Source organism: Monodon monoceros, unplaced genomic scaffold (assembly GCF_005190385.1).
Source record: "Monodon monoceros isolate NGI ecotype Baffin Bay Population unplaced genomic scaffold, NGI_Narwhal_1 Super_Scaffold_7, whole genome shotgun sequence".
In the NCBI taxonomy this organism is placed as follows: Eukaryota; Metazoa; Chordata; class Mammalia; order Artiodactyla; family Monodontidae; genus Monodon; species Monodon monoceros.
This window is the reverse complement of record NW_021703784.1, coordinates 97,487,802-97,506,992: the sequence shown is the minus strand read 5'-3', so window position 1 is coordinate 97,506,992 and position 19,191 is coordinate 97,487,802. Positions and strand designations below refer to the sequence as shown.

General features: G+C 52.4%; 1 protein-coding gene across 1 annotated transcript in view; it reads left to right on the top strand.

Annotated features, from left to right (window-relative positions):
• Positions 1-12,633, top strand: part of VWCE (von Willebrand factor C and EGF domains) — a 30,117-nt gene extending 17,484 nt beyond the window's left edge. Inside the window, 10 exon segments of the mRNA XM_029207910.1 lie at positions 630-715; positions 2,259-2,376; positions 2,978-3,063; positions 4,402-4,498; positions 6,099-6,181; positions 7,238-7,328; positions 7,411-7,493; positions 7,854-7,944; positions 11,858-12,351; positions 12,353-12,633. Coding sequence (XP_029063743.1) covers positions 630-715; positions 2,259-2,376; positions 2,978-3,063; positions 4,402-4,498; positions 6,099-6,181; positions 7,238-7,328; positions 7,411-7,493; positions 7,854-7,944; positions 11,858-12,351; positions 12,353-12,469 — 1,346 coding nt within the window. The 3' untranslated portion in view covers positions 12,470-12,633.
• Positions 12,634-19,191: the final 6,558 nt, after the last annotated feature.

Genomic DNA, 19,191 nt, shown 5'->3' with positions numbered 1-19,191 from the left:
GGGCACGAACCCGCGTCCCCTGCATCGGCAGGTGGACTCTCAACCAGTGCGCCACCAGGGAAGCCCCCGGCAGGTTTTTAAGGTTGTTTTTACCAGCAGGGATGGGGAATCTTCAGATGAGAGGCTCTCACTGAATCCTCCCTGCCTCCAGGGGCTGGCAGCTTTCCCAGACCTTCCCGTAGGTGTCTGGGGCCATCTTTTTTCATTTCTTCTTTTCTCTTACTCTTTAGTTATTCCAGGCTTCCCATCCTTCTTGGTTAAGGACCTTATTTTGCATGTGGTTCATTCTCTGTCAGTTGTTTTTTTTCCTTTTTTTTTTTTTGGCCGCACCGTTAGGCATGTGGGATCTTAGTTCCCTGAGCAGGGATTGAACCCGTTCCTCCTGCATTGGGAGCTCAGAGTCTTAACCACTGGACGGCCAGAGAAGTCCCTCTCTGTCAGTTTTTAACTACTGGTGTACCTTTAGGTGAGGGTTTGGAGGGGAGCAGCGATTGGGCTGTTGGGTGTGGGTGTGCCGTGGAGTATTGTGGGGGTGTGTTTTCTTCCCAGAGACCCCCCCCACCCATTTGCTCCCCCTTTTCTTTAGCTGCCCAGAGACCTTGAGCTGCCTCTTCCTTTCTCCTCCTCAGTGAGATGCTATTTCCATGGCCAGTGGTATGCAGACGGGGCTGTGTTCAGTGGTGGTGGTGACGAGTGTACCACCTGTGTCTGCCAGGTAGGGGGCTGAGTGGGTGGGTGCTGGGGAGGGGCAGGGCACACGACACTCTCAGGATGCCTTGACCAGGAGAAGAGGAGCTGCCATGCAGCAAAAGGGAAACTGAGGCGAGAAAGAGACTAAAGGGGCCTTAGCATTCACCAAGGCCTTCCCGCAGTCTCCTTGAAGTTCGTCCTTCAGCATTGCTATTTATAGAGCACCTACTGTGTGCCTGGGACAATGCTGGGTGCTGGGGACACAGTTGAGCACAAGACAGCCCCAGCCCCCTCTGTCAGGGGCCCACAGCTAGGTGGGCAATGGACAGGGCAGCGGGGCTCTTAACCAGACTGTGGGCTTCAGGGAAGCCTACTTGGAGGGAGGGATGCTAAGCTGAGACCTGAAGGATAACTAGGACAACCCGGTGAGGAGCTGAGACAGGTGTGCCTGGCAGAAGGCACTGCGTGAACAGAAGGCGGGAGGCGGGAGAGAGCAGGGCATGTTCTAAGGCCTGGGGGTGTGCATTCCGGCTGGAGCCCGGACCGCGAGAGGGACTGCAAATGCGACTGAGGCGGGGATCCTGTTTGGGCTGAGTTCCAAGAACAGGGCCTGGGGTGGGCTTCTCGTGTAAGTGGTTTTCTGAAGGAGTGCTCTCGGGAGAGACTGGCTGGGGAAGCAGGTCAGGCAGGGGGAGGGGCCACGAGAAGAGGGGTCTCGGGCTGATGCCATGGGGAGCTCTGCAGTGTGAGTGGCACCGCAGAGGTGGGTGTGTCCAGAGGCCAGGGAGCTGGGCTCTTCTGCCCCCAGCATCAGGTGGTTGTAGGTACTTCCTTGCTCCCCGGGGAGTGGGGGTGAACGAACCATCCAGGCACCTGGAGGACGTGACCCTCATCAGCCAAGGGGCCGTGCTTAGGGGAAGGGGTCTGCGAGGGGGTGGCGACAGCCTGTGCGTCAGTCTCAGTCATGAAGGGCTTTGCCAGCAGGCAGAGGGTTTGGACTTGGTGAGCTGCCCAGGGTTTGAAGTGGTGAGTGCTGTGATCGGACTGGTGCCTGAGAAAGTTCTCTGGCTGCAGGTGACAGTGGACTGCAGCGAGAGCAGAAAGCTGTTGCAGAGGTGAGAGGAAGAGATTCTGGAGGCTTAAGCTAGGGCAGCCGGGGACCCAGCAGCCACGCAGCCGCCGTATTCCTGGGACCCTCTCCCAGCCTCACCCCAGCCCCCAGGGAAGGACTCACCGTTCCTTCCACTCTTGCTCCCTGGAAATCTGTCACTTTTTTTTTTTTTTTTTTTGCTGTACGCGGGCCTCTCACTGTCGTGGCCTCTCCCGTTGCGGAGCACAGGCTCCGGACGCTCAGGCTCAGCGGCCATGGCTCACGGGCCCAGCCTCCCCGTGGCATGTGGGATCTTCCCGGACCGGGGCACGAACCCGTGTCCCCTGCATCGGCCGGCGGACTCTCAACCACTGCGCCACCAGGGAAGCCAGAGATCTGTCACTTTTAGGGGGGTGACGGCAGCCTGCCAGCCTCCTCTTTGGCCCTCACTGGTTTGTGCCCCCTGGCTCTCTTCCAGAACGGGGAGGTGGAATGTTCCTTCACGCCATGTCCAGAACTGGATTGCCCCCGCGAGGAGTGGTGGCTGGGCCCTGGGCGGTGCTGCTTCACCTGCAGGGACCCCACACCCACGACAGGTGAGGCCGCTTAGCCCTGCACCCCAGGCTGCACCCAACACCAGGCCCGGATGCCCGAGCTGGGGGAGGCTGAGCTTCACCCGCTGAGACTCTGTGTGTGTGTGTAAGTGCTCTCTATGTGTGTTGCGTCTGTGTGTGTGTCTGTGTGTTTCAGGTTTGTATGTGAGTGACATCTGTGTGTGAGCTTGTGTACATGTGTCTGCGTGTTTGTGTGTGAGTGGTATCTGTGTGTGTGTTTTTGAGTGTGTGTGTCCGTGTGTTTTTGTTGTGTGTCTGTTTTATCTGTGTGCGTGTGTCTGTGTGGGAGTGGTTTCTGTGTGTGTGAATGGCTGTGTTTGTGGGTGTGTGTGGACGTGGACATTTGTGTGAGCGTGCCTGTGTGTACCAGGCTCTTGTTAGGCAGGAAAATTCACTAACTGAGTGAGCCAGGCGGCAGCAGCAGGCAGCTCTGGGCCCAGTGGGTGGCTGCGTGGCCTCAGTGTGAGTGAGCAGAGGTGTCTGTCTGTCCTTGCTGGGTGGCGCTGTAGGTCCCGCGGGCATTCAGGACCCTCCTTGGCACTTCTGCCCACTCGTCCTTTCTCCCCCGCTGTCCCCTGGCCAGGCTGCTCTCTGGACGACAACGGGGTTGAGTTTCCGGTCGGACAGATCTGGTCTCCCGGTGACCCCTGTGAGTTATGCATCTGCCAGGTGAATGACAACCTGCGCGCCTTCAGCTGCTTCCCCTGCCCTTCCCCGTCCCGGGCCGGGCATCCCTGCCCCTGCAGAAGCGGGGCCACCTCAGGCCTGTCCCAGTCTCGCTTCCATGCTATCACATCCCGTTTTTACAGAAGGGGCTGGGATCCAGGTTCTTCTGTCCTCGGTAGATTTTCAGGATGACAGAGCTTGGCAGTCTGTCTGTCGTAAGAGTGCTGTGTGACCCACTGTGCATGTGCGGGGAGCTGCTGGCCTAAGGAGCTGGAAATAGGATTCCCAGGAGCAGGTTTTCGCGGGGCACGGGTAACAGAGGGAGCTGGGCAGCCCGAGGCCTAGTAGTTAAGGCCTTTTCTGTGAAATTGCGAGGCTTCCTCCATTAATGTGAGTCACGTGACCTCACCTCATCAGAAGTGGGTGAGGGTGCGTGAGTTTTGAGAGTCAGATTGACAGACATGCAAGCACAGCTATTTACCAAGAAACGTGATCGTTTTAGCTCATGTTTAAGTACGGTTGGCTTTCCTTTCTACTTTAAGAGAGTTTTTAGTCGCCTGAGCTTAGAGCTTTATTTCTCAAAATGAGGTTCCTGCACTGGCTGTGTCGTGGGCATCACCAGGGGAGTCTAGGTAGAACCTCAAGGCTGCACAGGGCTCGGACGCAGAACCTGCATTTTAATCCCTCGGTGACTCGCGTGCACATGAGCGCGTGAGAAGCGCGACCTTCAAGTCCCTTTGATGCACCATTTGTTAAAAAAGCCTTAGACCCTTAGAAAACTTGGAAACGTTTCATTGGAATTAGAGTGGGGAGCAGAGTACATCCGCTGCCTTTTTTCTCCTTCAGGACTGATCTAGGGCACTCATATTACAAGAAAATAACACAAAACTTCAGCTTCTTACGAAAAAAAAAAAAGAAACTGTATATGGCGCTTTCATCTTCTGAAAGACATTTCCGGTGGAATAGCTTTCTATAAAAATAGGATTTTATTGGACTCCATAGATTTGGGGTGAGCCAGGGTTTCAGGGAAACTCTGAGAAGAGTTTGGATGAGGTTGTGGTGCAGCCTTGGCTGCTGCGGGGAAGTGACGGGAAGCCGAGGAGACCAAAACCCCAGCTCTGGGATATGGGAAGGCTTTTTTCTGGAAGGCTCACACCCCCTTTCCCAAGTAGCCAGTCCTCTTTGGGGGGACCCCTGCCACTTCCCAGCTGCATCATGGCACCTCTTAGGGCAGGCTCCGGCCAGTTTGCAGCACCGTCCTTTCTTTTGGGGGCCTGTCGGGTGGGGAGGTGGGGACTGGCATGGCAGGTGGGGTCTTGGTGAAGTTCTTCCTCCCTTCAGGCAGATGGTTCAGTGAGCTGCAAGAGGACAGACTGTGTGGACTCCTGCCCTCACCCGATTCGGATCCCCGGGCAGTGCTGCCCTGACTGTTCGGCAGGTAAGGCCCTGCCTGGGGGGGCCGGGGATGGCATAGCACCCCTGGCCCCCACATCTGGGGTCACCCTGTATCAGGCTTCTCTGTGCAAAGCACCACACATGCTTCATCTCTGCTTATCCTCGCAACAACCCCACGGGGCAACCCCATTTTAGAGATGAGGAAACTGAGGCTCAGGGACGGAAAGCAGTTTGCTCAAGGGAGGCCCTGCCTGGGTGCTGGAAGCAGATATGAAGATATGCAGAGCTTGCAGCCTAGGTGGGGTGATAAAGGAACATACCTGTGAGACAATTAGAGAACAGGGAGAGGAAATTAAAGTGATCCTTTATGTTTTAATAGTAATTTTCACCTTTTTCATTATTTCAAGAGTGATATTTTATTATAGAACATTTAGAAAATACAGAAAGCAAAGAAAAAAATTAAAAGGGACCCATTATCACTGTTAACTTCATGGTTTTATCTTCCTAGTCTCTTTTTGTGATATAACATCTATCTCTATAACATATCTGTAACATACATCTATATCTATATATCTATCATGTCATAGATATATAGCATATCATAGTTGGATTGTATGTTATATCTTTTTTCTTCTTTTTTGGCCGAGCCACACGGCTTGGGGGATCTTAGCTCCCTGACTAGGGATGGAACCCGCACCCTTGGTAGTGAAAGTGTGGAGTCCTAACCACTGGACTGCCAGGGAATTCCCTATATATTTTTTCTTATAAAATGTTTCTCTACTGTCCCATCACCTGCTTTTTTTTTTTTTTTAATACATTTATTTGTTTATTTTTTAATTTTAGCTGCACTGGGTCCTTGTTGCCGTGCGCGGTCTTCCTCTAGTTGCAGCGAGCGGGGGCCACTCTTCATTGCAGTGCGCAGGCTTCTCATTGCGGTGGCTTCTCTTGTTGTAGAGCATGGGCTCTAGGTGCGTGGGCTTCAGTAGTTGTGGCATGTGGGCTCAGTAGTTGTGGCTCGCGGGCTCTAGAGTGCAGGCTCGGTAGTTGTGGTGCTCGGGCTTAGTTGCTCCATGGCATGTGGGATCTTCCTGGACCAGGTCTTGAACCTGTGCCCCCTGCATTGGCAGGCGGATTCTTAACCACTGTGCCACCAGGGAAGCCCACCATCACCTGCTTTTATACGTACCAGTATGTGATAAATATCATCGAGGTGGCAGCACTCAGATGGGGCCTCTGTGGGCTTCGGGAAGCAGAGAGCAGAGTTGTAGGGGAGCCTCCTGGAAGGAGGGGTTTGGGATTCAACTGAGTGGAGAGGAGCAGAGAGGATGGCCGTGGTGCCTGGCACCCAGGTTGAGTCTCCGGGTCCCTCATCCTGATCCTGCCAAGTGAGGGGGTAGGAGGAACGGCTCCCTTCCCTGGGGGAGAACCTTGAAGTGAAGACACTATGATCCCTTTGCTGAATCCAGCGAGAAAAAAGTCAGCACCCAATCCAGACATATGTTCTGTCCCTTCCCCAACCCGCTGGGCAAGTGTCTAGAGAGGCCATTCGCCTGACCTTTGCTGCCTAGAAACACCTTGGACTTTCTTCCTGGCAAAGGCCAGCCGTCCCCTGGCTGGCCCTCACCACATGCTCTCTCTGGCAGGCTGCACCTACACAGGTAGAATCTTCTACAATAACCAGACCTTCCCGTCCGTGCTGGACCCGTGTCTGAGCTGCATCTGCCTGGTACGACCACCCAGACCTGACCCCTGTCTGCGGAAACTCCCCAGAAATAGCCACCAGCTCCTGAACCCTGCAGGCAAAATCCAGAGACCTCCAAGAGAATGGTCACTTCTGGATCATGGTGAAAGCCGGCTTCCTTCAGCCCTGCCCGGGGTGATTCTTTACCCAGGGCCAGAGAAATACTTTTAACCCTGCCTGGCAAAAGTCCTCTGCTTCTGGGTGACCAGGGAGGGTCTTGGGGGCCTTACGGTGTAAAATATGGCCCAGGGATTCTCCCTGAGAGTGGAGGTGAGGAACACAAACCCAGGACTCTGTACGGAATCTTTAATATGCTCACATTCTCGAGCCCCTGCCATGTGCCAGTCCCTGATCTCAGCACGACCTGTTAATTCGCGGGGAATCCTATGAGGTGGGTACCTCCATCCCCAGCTGCTAGGTGAGACAGCCGGGCACAGAGACCCCGCAACTAGTCAAGTGAAGTGCCAAGAATCAATTCTAGTATCCTGAGTCTGCTTCAGACAGCACACTTTTACCCCTAAGCCATACTGCCTCTCAGTCTAAATGACAGGAATATCATTTAGTATTTGGAAAATGGAAAAAATAAGTCCTTATTGCTTGTCATGCTAGAAGTGTTTCATGCCTATGGGGCTTCTTTGCTGGCGGTGGGTGAAAAGGGATGGGTCTGCAGAAAGATCGAGCAACTTGGGGTGAACATCTCTGGCCTCTGAGTGGCCCTGTTCGTTCACAGCCATGTGCTTTGGGGAGCTTTGGCTTCTGGGTCCTTCCCCCTAAGTTTTTGGTGCTCAGCTTTCCTGGGAAGTTCATGGATTTGTTTGACAGGTAGCTGTTGACAGTTGAGCTCTGAGGACAAGGCTGGGCCTGGGGGGCTTGCGTTCTAGTGGGAGGACAGACTCTAACTCAGTCTGTTACCTCACCATGGACCTCTCACCTGACGTTGATGGCTCCGATGGGCACTCAATGGCTATGTGATGTGTCCTTCACGAGTGACCCATCAGCCCCCCAGAACAAAGGGCCTTCAGTGTTTTCTGTGTCCTGCAGCTGGGTTCGGTGGCCTGCTCGCCCGTGGACTGCCCCATCACCTGCTCCTACCCTTTCCACCCTGACGGGGAGTGCTGTCCAGTGTGCCGAGGTGAGTGGGACCAGCCACCCCTCGTGCAAGGCTCCTGAGTGGGCCTTGGCTCTCACGGCCCCTGTCTCCTCTGCCCCTGCAGACTGCAACTACGAGGGGAGGAAGGTGGGGAACGGCCAGGTGTTCACCTTGGACGATGAGCCCTGTACCCAGTGCATATGCCAGGTGAGCTGGGCCTGGGGACCCTGGACCTGTCGACCCAGGGGCTGCTTCTGGCCTTTTGTCCCTTTGTGAAACTTGGAGCCCCTTAGCCAGTGTACGCCCGTCTTCCGCCTGCCATTCTTCAACTTCAGTTACCTGCGGGGATACCTTCGGATTTGATGGTGTCCTCTACCTTTGTTGTTTCCTTAAGGCAGCCCCACTGTGTTTGGCTTCACCTGTTGTTCAGGTGAGGGTCAGGCCCTGCAGCTTCTGCCCCACATCTTTCCGTGGGTCCAACTGCTGGTGTAGTATGTCCTTGAGGGCGCTGCTGGGGAGGGGTGAGATGCTCCGGGCTTCCTCACATGTCTCATTCTGCTTCCCCAGCTGGGAGAGGTGAGCTGCGAGAAGATGCCCTGCCAGCAGGCCTGCTCGGACCCCTCCACGCCCCCCAGGGACTGCTGCTCCTTCTGTCCAGGTAAGCGGCCTCTGCGTCCTGGAGCCTCACCACCGTCCTTTTCCACTTTGCTTTTCTGCCCAGAAACACAGCACTTGTACAGGGCTGGATGTGAGAAACCCAGGCTCAGAGAGGGCACGTGGCCTGCTCAAGGTCACACAGCCAGCACGTGGTGCGCCCAGGCCCAAGCCTGGGCTTGCTGACCCTCGTCAGTGCTATGCCACAATGCGCCGTGCCGTCTGACGAGTCTGTTTACTGTTCCTTTTTCTTCTTCATTTCCTCCTTTCTGAATCTCTCCTTCTGCTTTCTTCCTTTTTTAAAAATTAGAATTTAGGAACTGAATCAACTTTGCAGAAGAATAATTGCTAATATGTATTGAGTATCCATTATGTGTCAGGGAACATCATGTATTGAATGTTATTTCTTTTTTTTTGATTGTGGTGTAATTGACATGTAACATTATATTGGTTTCAGGTGTACAACATAAAGATTCAAACTTGTATATATTGCAAAATGATCACCACAGTAAGTCTAGTTAACATCTGTCACCCCACATAGTTACAAAATATTTTTTTCCTGTGATGAGAACTTCTATGATCTAATCTCTTAGCAACTTTCAGGTATAGTATTTCAATACAGTATTATTAACAATAGTCACCATGCTGTACATTATATCCCAATGACTTATTTATTCTGTAACTGAAAATTTGTGCCTTTTGACCCTTCAGCCATTTTGCCCACCCCTCTCCTCCCACCTCTGGCAACCACCAATCTGTTCTCAATATCTGTGTGCTCAGTTTTTTTTTTTAAAAAAAACGATTCCACATATAAGTGAGATCATATGGTATTTATATTTCTCTGATTTATTCATTTAGCATAATACCCTCTAGGTCCATCCACGTTATCGCAAATGGTAAGGTTTCATTCTTTTTTGTGGTTGAATAATATTCCATTGTGTATGTATATACACACCACATATTTATCCATCTTTATCTGTCGATCGACACTTAGGTTTTCCCCATGTCATGGCTATTGTAAATAATGCTGCAATGAACCTTGGGGTGCATATATCTTTTTGAATTAGTGTTTTCATTTTTTTTGGATATATACCCTGTAGTGGAATTGCTGGATCATATGGTAGTTCTATTTTTAGTTTTTTGAGAAACCTCCATACTGTTTTCCACCGTGGCTGCACCAGTTTACATTCCCACCAACAGTGCACGAGGGTTCCCTTCTCTCTACTTCCTTACCAACAGTTGCTGTGTCTTGTCTTTGTGGCGATAGCCATTCTGACGGCTGTGAGGTGGTATCTCATTGTGGTTTTGATTTGCATTTCCGTGATGATTAGTGATGTTGAGCATCTTTTCATGTCCCCGTTGGCCATCTGTTTGTTTTCATACGTCTTATTTCATTTTCACAGCAACTCTTTGTGATAGATACTATTAGCATCCCCATTTTCCAGGTGAGGAAACTGAGGCACAGAGAGGTGAAGTGAGGTGCTCAAGGTCACACAGCTGGTTGGCAGTAGATCCAGGATTTGAGCCCAGAGTCAATGCTTTTAGCTACTCTGCTACATTGACTCCTGAAAATGATTCACATCTGTTTGTCTTTCTCCATCATGAGTGTTTGTTCATGTGGATCTTTTTGCAGAGGTATAAACAGGACACGGACAACCTACTGTAACACACAGTTTCAAAATATTGATGTAGCCCACAGCTGGTCATTTAAAAAAGCTCCCAAATATTATGGTTTGCTTACCCCTTCCCTTTTTGGTTGACATTTAGGTGGTTTCTTTTTTCCTCTTCTTTTTTTTTTTTTTCTATCCATAGTGGACCCACTGTGAAAAATCTTTGGTCAGACAACTTTTGTTTTCAAATTTTGTGAGTTGCATTCAGACCCTGTGGTTAATAGGTGCAGTAACTAGGTCACAGGATGTCGGGAGTGGTTTGGTGACTCCTAGGGAATGACAGCAGGTTACCAGATGGGGTCCTAGAGAAAGGGGAAACTTACAGAGACATAGCTGGTGCCCCATATGCCCACCAACTCTACACTGTGTGTTTTGAATTTAATTTTTCCAGGTTAACATGTCCATAAAGTACCTTACCGGTGGCTATTGTACATTTTTTAAACTTCCAGGAAGACTGAATTTTTCCACGGATTTGTGGCCTGAATTTCCTCTTGTATAAAATACCTCTTTAACTCCTTTGACCTTTTGAAGAGGACATCCTGTATTTAGGGCAGCTCTTCAGTTCTGTGGATGGAGAGAGGCTGTCAGGACTGCTGGGGCTGGAAACATCCTGATCCCATACAGTCATTATGTTGGGAACTGTTGAGTGATTATAGATTCGACCTTAACCAGCACAAAACCCTCTGCAAGCTGATGGATAGTATTCCCCTGCTTTCTAGAGACTAATCGTTAGCTAAGGTGCCAGGCAGTGTATGGAGCCTTTTACCTGTATTGTCTCATTTAAATGCCCCAGGAATGTTTATGCATGGGTGCTCTTATTGTCTCCATTTTGCAGATGGGGAAATGGAGGCTCAGAGAAGTTAAGTTTCTGTCTTTTTAAAAAGAATTTATTTATTAAAAAAATTTTTTTGGCCGTGCTGCACAGCTTATGGGATCTTAGTTCCCCAACCAGGGATGGAGCCCGGGCCCCATGCAGTGGAAGTGCCAAGTCCTAACCACTGGGCCGCCAGGGAATTCCCAAGTTTCTGTCTTTAAGGCCATGTTCTAGGTGGTAGTGTCGTTGGACTCAGGGCCAGGTCTCTCTGATTCCTCACCCCATGCTCATTCCCATTCTGCTCTCCTGCCTCCTGATGGGGAAACTGAGGCCCAAAGAGATGAGATGCAGAGCCCACCTCCTTCTCCTGGGGCACCTGCCTCAGCTGCGTTCACCATGTGCGAACTTGTTTTAAGAAGAAATGCTTTTTACGGAAATACGGGGTGAATTGTTTCCTTTTGATAATTAAAAGAAAAAAAAAGAACAGCTTTCTTGAGATATAATTCACACACCCTGTAAGTCACACGCTCAAAGTACACAATTCAGTGGTTTTTGGTAAAGTGGTTTTTGTGATTATCCTTTTGATGGTTGATATATATATTTCAATTGAGGTATATTTGATGTACAATATTATATAACTTTCAGGTGTACAGCAGGGTGATTCACCATTTTTTAAAAAGTTATAGGTTATCTTTTGATGATTTTTTAAATGTAATCATTCCAGTGTGTAATGTGTTTACCAGCCTCCGTCTCCTCCCTGATCATACTTTCTCCAGTATTCTTCCTTCCTTCCCTTGTTCTCCCGCCACGGATTAAGCCCTTATGATGCGCTGGCCTCCAGGCTGAGACTTAAAAACAAATTTTTTCAATAGACTTTTTTTTTTTAAAGCATTTTTAGCTTCACAGCAAAATCGAGCAGAAGGTACGGATAGCTCCCCGAATCCCCCTGCCCCCGCCCCACGCACAGCGCCCCCTGCTGTCAACATCCCCCACCAGATGGTACATTTGCTACAATCAATGAACCTACTCTGACACATGATTGTCACCCAAAGTCCAGAGTTTACATTTGGGTTTAGGCTGAGACCTCTCAGGCTCCATTTCATTCAGTCCTCATTGCGTGGCCTATGTGGTCATCACTGTTATTATGATGCCCATTTTACGGATGGGGAAATGGAGGCCCAGGGGAGTTATGTGCCTCACACAAGGTCACACAGCCAGTGCCTTGGTGAACTGTCTCTCTCTGCTCATGGTTCCTTTTGGGTCTTCCCTTTCCTGGAGGCAGGAGCCGGCGGGATCCCCCAACCCCAACGGCCGGTGCACAGGGACCCTTAAGGGCCAGAGCTGGGGCACTGTTCTCGGTGCAGCTCATCGCAGACCTGCCTCAGTCGTAGGGGAGAACCATTGTGCATCTTCTTGCCCCGCCCCCTCTCTAGATTCCCTGGAAGAAAGCCGGGGTCTCTCCCCTCGTGGAGACGTTGAGCTCAGCAAAGTGGCCCGGACCCCCCGTGGAGACCCCGAGGCCCTGCTCAACTGCAGCTCCTGCCCGGGGCCCCCAGCGGTGTCGCCTCGGAGGCCAGCGCTGCAGCTCCTCCAGCTCCTCCTGAGAACGAACCTGTCTGACATGCAGACTATACCCGTGAGCCCCTCAGGAGCCCAGGCCTTACCCTCACCCCCTTTGGGGCCAGGGGGCATGTTCCCAGGGGAGCCTGGGGCCTCCCAGCCCCCTCGGCCCTCACCAGGGCCTTCAATCCCTCCAGGAGCCTCCTCTCTACCTCCGGCCTCTCCCGGGGCTCCCGGGCCACCTCCTGTTACTCCAGAGCCCTCGTCCTCGGCCTCCGGGGCCCACACAGCATCCAGACAGCCTTCTCTGCCTGCCACCATCCGGCGTAGAGCCTCAGCCCTTTCCACGATGGGCCCCAGCCCCTCAGAGGCCCCCCGTCACTATCTTCAGGCCTCGCAGACTCTCTGCAGCCCTTGCAGCCACGGCCAGCCCTGGCCCCCAGGAGCCCACCATGGGGCCCTCACAGGAGGAGTCCACAGTGTAAGCAGGCCTCCGTTGCAGGGCCGTGCCCGGGAGACGCCAGACAGAGAAGGCTCTGCCAGAGGCCCTGGGAGCTTTCAGGGTGGCTCTGGGGGCCAGTGAGGCTGCCGACTCCTTCAGGACCCCTGGCGGGGACGGAAAACCCTCAGGGCCCAAGGTAGCCTTGCTCCCAAGAAGCATCTGGGATGTGTTGTGAGGCTCCAGCAACACGTTCTCCACCGTCAGCATCCTCCCTGGACTGCGTGGGCCGCCCGTCTTCTGAGAAAGGTTGGGGCAGCTGAGTCCCTCCTCTGGAGCAGGAGGGTCCGAGGGGCCTGGGATTCCACTGAGATTGTGCCACCAGCTGTCATGTGTCCTCACCCGAGGTTTCCTGATTAAAATCTGTCTCGGTCTCCCCCAGGCTGCCCTGCTCATTCACTTCTCGCCTTTGGAAAGGTGGGAAAACGTCACTGCAAGCCCACAGGTGATGAGCTAGTGCCCACCTCAACCCCCAGCTCGGGATAAAAGCCTGCACAGACCTGGGGCTAGATTGGGAGGGATCTTAGGTAAGTACCTGGTGGCCTTTGATGCTAGGAGACTTCTAAAGTGAGGGGGCGGAAAAGACGGATGGAGAGCCCTTTGCAGGTTGGGTTCCCTGGGAGGGAATAGTAGGCAGGTGGAGTCTTAGGGCCTGTGCTTAGCTTTAACATCTGTGAGCCAAGGGAGGCAAGCAGGAGGCAGGGGTGAGGCCCGGCAGTGGCACGGTCTCAGCCAACTCCCTGTGGAGCTCTGAGGCTGGGCTGGCCTTCAGAGTCAGCCCGAGTTGGGGCAAGGGGACAGGGCTTTGTGCCCCCATGTTGGCCAGTAATTCTGTCTGTGGGGAGCGGGCCCAGGAAAGGGGTGTCAGCCAAGGCAGTTCCCTGTGAGGGCTGGTGGCTGAGAGCTGTCAGTCAACAACCTTCCCTGCGGCTGGGGTAATAAATGTGTCTATCCTGAAGGGGGCATCTGGACGGTGTGGCCCAGTTTCCATGACAGCTGGAAAGAGGACAGTGCTAGCATTGATGGCGGAAAGTGAGATGGGGGTGGAAGACAGAGAGCTATGCTGTCACTGTGTCACCAACTTGCTATCCCTGAAACCCAAGGGGGCTGCAGAGTAACCTGTGCCTACCCTGGCCCAGGCCATCCTCCCCTTGCCTCTTCTCTGCCCTGATGCTCACCATGTATCCCAGCGGGGAGTGTCCCCAGTGGGCACTGGCTGCAAAGGCCATCTGGGTTATCCGCCCCAGGTGTCAGTGTAGGGAGGGGTCCTAATCCAAGCAGGATGGCAGGAATAATGAATTTGGAATTAGGAGTATGAAAACCAAAGACTTCAGGGATGCAAAGGACTTAGAGACCATCTTACTTAGAGACCAGTTAAGACACAAAGGGTGTGGTTGAATGAGGGCTGGGGTGCCATGAAACCCATGTTTGAGCCCTACTCACTGTGACTAGCCATGAGACCTTAGGTCTCGGTTCCCTCATCTGTATAATGGGATCACAACAGTCCTTCCTCATGGAGTTGAGATGATAGCATATAATACAGACTCCATAAGTCTCGGGGCTTTGTGCTTGTGACCTTGTGCAGCCCGCCCAGCTTCATGATGCCACTAGGGATCTAACTTCAGAAAGAAAGTGTAGAACACTGACTGGCTCTGCTCCTCAAACAAGCCAGCTCTCAACATGGTAGAGGCTCGGAGTCAGTGCCAATTTTCTCACCGCTATCCCTCTGTTCAATTAAGGGTGCAATTCAAGTTTTAATACTAGTCTCTCCTCTCCACAGAACTCAGGTAAATGTGTTCATTTTGAACATTAAAAAAAATAAAAGGCTGGGGTGGGGAGTTCCCTGGTGGCCTAGTGATTAGGACTCCGCATTCTCACTGCCAGAGCCTGGGTTCAATCCCTGGTCGGGGAACCGAGATCCTGCAAGCAACGCGGCGCGGCCATAAAAAAAAAAAAAAAAAAAAAAAGAGGCTGAGGAGTGGGGGGTGGGAGGACAGCTGTAGACACTTCCCTCAAGTCGGTCCAAGTATAAAAACATGACTATCTGAGACACTCCCATCCCCTGCTTACAGCTGAGACCACAGAAGCCCAGAGAGGTCAGGAGAGTGTCCGAAGGTTGCACAGACTAGGAAGGCTGATCTGGGAGGAGGGCTCTGGGCTTTGGACTTCCAGTCTGGGCTTCTCCCCTTCAAGTCGCATTTGGTTGGCTTGTTCCGTTGGAGTTGCAGAAAGACACTTGATGGCTGCAGTTTATTCAAGGTGCCAAGACCGCCGTATCTTAGTTTGGGCTCCCCAAGGGCAGACCCGGAGAGAGAGATTTGGGTGAGAGTCGCTGCCCCGCAAGGTGAACCCAGAGAGCACGGTGAGGGAGGGCGAAGGGAGACAGAGAAGGGAAGAAAACCAATCAGCTTTGGTTAAAGAGTGGGTCCCTGCCACGGGCAACTGGCACCCCTTCCTCCTGCGGACCCTCTGGGAGGTCATGGAGCACACACCTCGGAATTGTCCCCTGAAGGCCTGAGGACGCCACTCTTGTCCCTCTCTTGCTCATGGGCTCCTGTTGGCTCTCCAGCATGTCCAGCTGGCCTCACCCAAGGATCATGCCTGCCTCCTGTCTGCTCGCTCTGGGCATAAGAAGACCTGGGGCATGGGGTTGGAGAGGAGGTGCAGGGGCTGCCTCCAGAGCACCCCGTGGCCGGGCCAGGGCTCTCACCACCACACCGTGGTCACTGCGGGCCCTTCTCAGGACCATTGAGGGGAGCTCGGAGCTCTCCTCCTGCCCCTCTCCCCACCCCCCTGACCCCCCACCCCGTGGGTAGGCAGTGCCATTGTGACATGTTGGGAGGCCTTGGTGGGACCCAACTTGGTAAGAACGTGTTCTGCCTGTGATAAGCCCCAGTGTGACGCCCCCTGCCCAGCACTGACTGGCACCAGGAGGCCAGAGGACCACCTTCAAGACCCTAGATGGGCACAGAGTGCTTTTTTTTTTTTTTTTTTTCCCACACCACTCGGCTTGTGGGATCTTAGTTCCCTGACCAGGGATCGAATCCTGGTTCATGGCAGTGAAAGCACCGCGTCCTAACCGCTGGACCGCCAGGGAATTCCCGGGCACAGAGTGCTTTTAACGAATGCATGAGCTGGTCTGAATTCTTAGCAGCCTGGGTTCCGACACGCAGGTGTGTGTGTGCCGGGTGTTTGTTCTTGGGGAAGTACACCCTGCATTTCCCCCTAGCTAGGAGTCCATATGTCGGGTTCTAGGAAGCACGAGAGCAGTGGTCCCCAGCAGTTTGGCACCAGGGACCGGTTTCGTGGAAGACGGTTTTTCCACGGGGTAGCGGAGGGTTGGTTCAGGCGGTGACGGGAGCGATGGGGAGCGGAAGATGAGGCTTTGCTTGCTTGCCTGCCGCTCGCCTCCTGCCGTGCGCTACGTGCGCTACGGTCCGTGGTCCAGGGGTTGGGGACCCCTGCAGTAGAGGACGGGGACGGTGGGCTGGAGCCTGTTCCACAGGGTCAGTTTCACGGGACCTAGGAAATTCCCGACGGGCCAAATGATCGGACCCGGTTCAAGAGACCTGCTTTTGGAGTTTATCAGATAAACGGGCTTGAGGACAAACCACAGTAGGTTTCAAGTTAGGATAAACTTTCAAAGGTTTAAAAATGCCTTCCATTAACTTATTTTGAATGTGTAGTACATCCCATCACTAGAAAAAGATATATAAAATTGTTTTAGTGAGGAGTCTCCCCATCCCCACATCCACCAAGGCTCCCCCTTCCCTCCCCACCACTTTTGTGGTGTCTGGTTCTTGGGTACCCTTTCTCTGTTTCTTTATGTATGTGCAAGCAAATCTTATTTTCTTTATAATTCAAAGATAAAATAGCATAGGCTCTGTTATCACCTGTTTTTCAGTTTGTGGTTTTACACCTAACAGTCTCTTCTCAAGATCTTTCTGTCCCAGTCCTTAGTGAGCATCTTCATTTCTTTGCTCTTTACAACTGCACAGAGGCTCCTGTGCGCACACAGCAGAAGTCATTTAACCATCCCCTGGGGGCGGACATTTGGGTCATTTCAAATCTTGCTCTTACAAAAGATGCTACAGAGAGTAACCTCGGCCTTACATCATTTTGCACGTGTGGAAGTCTATCTTTAAGATAAATTCCCAGAAGTGAAGTTACTGGGCCAAAAGGTATACACATTTCTCGTTTTGATGGATAGTGCCAAATGGCGCTCCTTAGGGGTTGTACCAATGGATGCCCCCTCCAGCGATGTGCAAGAGTCCATGTTCAGGAGGGCCTGGGTTCCACAGATCAGAGCAGAGACATATGAGATGAAAATAACACTCCTGGGGGGCTTCCCCGGTGGCGCAGTGGTTGAGAGTCCGCCTGCCGATGCAGGGGACACGGGTTCGTGCCCCGGTCCGGGAAGATCCCACATGCCGCGGAGCGGCCGGGCCCGTGAGCCATGGCCGCTGAGCCTGCGCGTCCGGAGCCTGTGCTCCGCAACGGGAGAGGCCACGACAGTGAGAGGCCCGCGTACGCAAAAAAAAAAAAAGAAAATAACGCTCCTGGGGAATTCCCCGGCGGTCCAGTGCTTAGGACTCGGCGCTTTCATTGCCGTGGGCCGGGGTTCGATCCCTGGTTGGGGAACTAAGATCTTGCAAGCTGTGTGGTGCAGTAAAAAACCCCCCAAAAACACTAAAATGACTCCTGGACAAGTATGAGTGGAAAAGATGGATTGAACTGAGCTTAGACCCCTGAGGCCCTCAGGAAATGGGGAAAGATGGGTGGGGAAGAGGCCTGAGACCGTAGAGAAGGAATGTGAATCCACCGTATCTTGTGGAGCAAAGTGTCAGATCAGATATGTTAGCGTGCGGTTTTCTAGTATAAATGAGCTGTCTAATGGGGATTCTTTTTAGATTCTGTCTGGATCCAAGAATCCCAGGGTTGAGGGGCTGAGAAGGGGGAACACGGGGTCGGGGGAGGGGATGGTGCATCCCTGGAGCCTAGAATACTGCCTGGGGCACGGGAGGTGCTCGGGGAAACAGCAGAAACACAAACACAGCAAAGAGCCAGGACATCATGGAATTCATCCCCAGAAGCCTGAGAATCCACCTGCTGGTCCCATGACCAAGTATGACTAGGACAGAATGTGAGTGGGGGTGACAGTGTACCCATCTGTGGTCTTTTTTTTAAAAAAATCAATTAATTAATTAATTTTTGGCTGCATTGGGTCTTCGTTGCTGCGCGTGGGCTTTTCTCTAGTTGCGGAGACCAGGGGCTATCTTAGTTGCGGTGCGCAGGCTTCTCATTGTGGTGGCTTCTCTTGTTGTGGAGCATGGGCTCTAGGCACGTTGGCTTCAGTAGTTGTGGTGCACGGGCTTAGTTGCTCTGAAGCATGTGGAATCTTCCCCGACCAGGGCTTGAACCTGTGTCTGCTGCATTGGCAGGTGGGTTCTTAACCACTGAGCCACCAGGGAAGTCCCCCATCTGTGGTCTTAACCATGGCCTCTCTCAAATCAGATCCACTCTTTCATCTTATCCTAGTTGTTTCCTTTTTAAAAATTATCTTGAGGGAATTCCCTGGAGGTCCAGTGGTTAGGACTCCACGCTTTCACTGCTGAGGGCACAGGTTCAATCCCTTGTCCGGGAACTAAGATCCCACAAGCTGCGCGGTGCGGTCAAAAAAAAAAATTTTTTTTGGAATTCATCACTCAGTCAGCAAATATCTATTGAGCACCTCCAATGTGCCAGGCCCTGCTCTTGCTGCTGGGGCTTCAACAGTTAAATGATCACAGTCTCTGCCTTGGTGGATCCGACACAAACACTCCCACTGAGTCGTCATCTCCAGCTGTGCCCAGTGCCATAAAGGAAAGCAGGGCCACCCCATGAGAGGGTGGTCAGGGAGGGCTTCAAAGGGAATTGATGTGTAAGCTGACACCTGCAGGATGCTAGGAGTTAGCAGGTCAAGAAAAAGGGAACGGCAAGCAAAGGGAACAGTGTGTGCAAAGGCCTGGAGGTGGGGAAGAACTTGGGTATGTGGAGGTGGGCGAAGGCCAGGGAGGTGGGAGCTCAGGGTAAGAGGGATTAAGGTGACACAGGGAAGGTCCATGGGGACCAGAGCATGCAGGGCCTTGAAGCCACACCAAAGATATAATGTCTTATTCCAAGTGCAATTGCAGAGCATTAATGAAAGGTTTGAAGCAAGGGAGGGTTGTGATCAAATTTATGATTTAAAAAGATCGTGCAGCTAGATAGGGTATAAGTGACATTGGGAAGACCTTGGGCATTGGGTAGGAAGAGCTCACCTCACCCTTCCTTGAGCCTAATATCTTGTATTTATGTGACAAATTACAAATTGGGGGATGATGTGACAAGAGTTCCTAAAGCCATCTTGTTCTGGGCACCCGGAAGTCAGTCCGCCTCAGCAGGGAGGCCCAGCTCCAGCGCTCAGGCCGGTATCTCCAGCGGACAGCCTGGAACCCAGCAGAAGCAGGCGCTATGGGAATTTTTCCAACGTGCACGCCGAGGAGCACAGGGCTGGAATAGGTTGACCAGCAGAAGAGGAACTGAGATCAAGCTGAACTGAGTCAAAGTGAAACAGATCGCTTTGCGGCAGGAGTTCTCAGAGCCTTTGATTGGGAACTGTGCCTTGTGAACCTTGAAGAAGGCCCTAGAATGTAGCCTGTTGCATACTTATTTTGAAACTTTTTCATT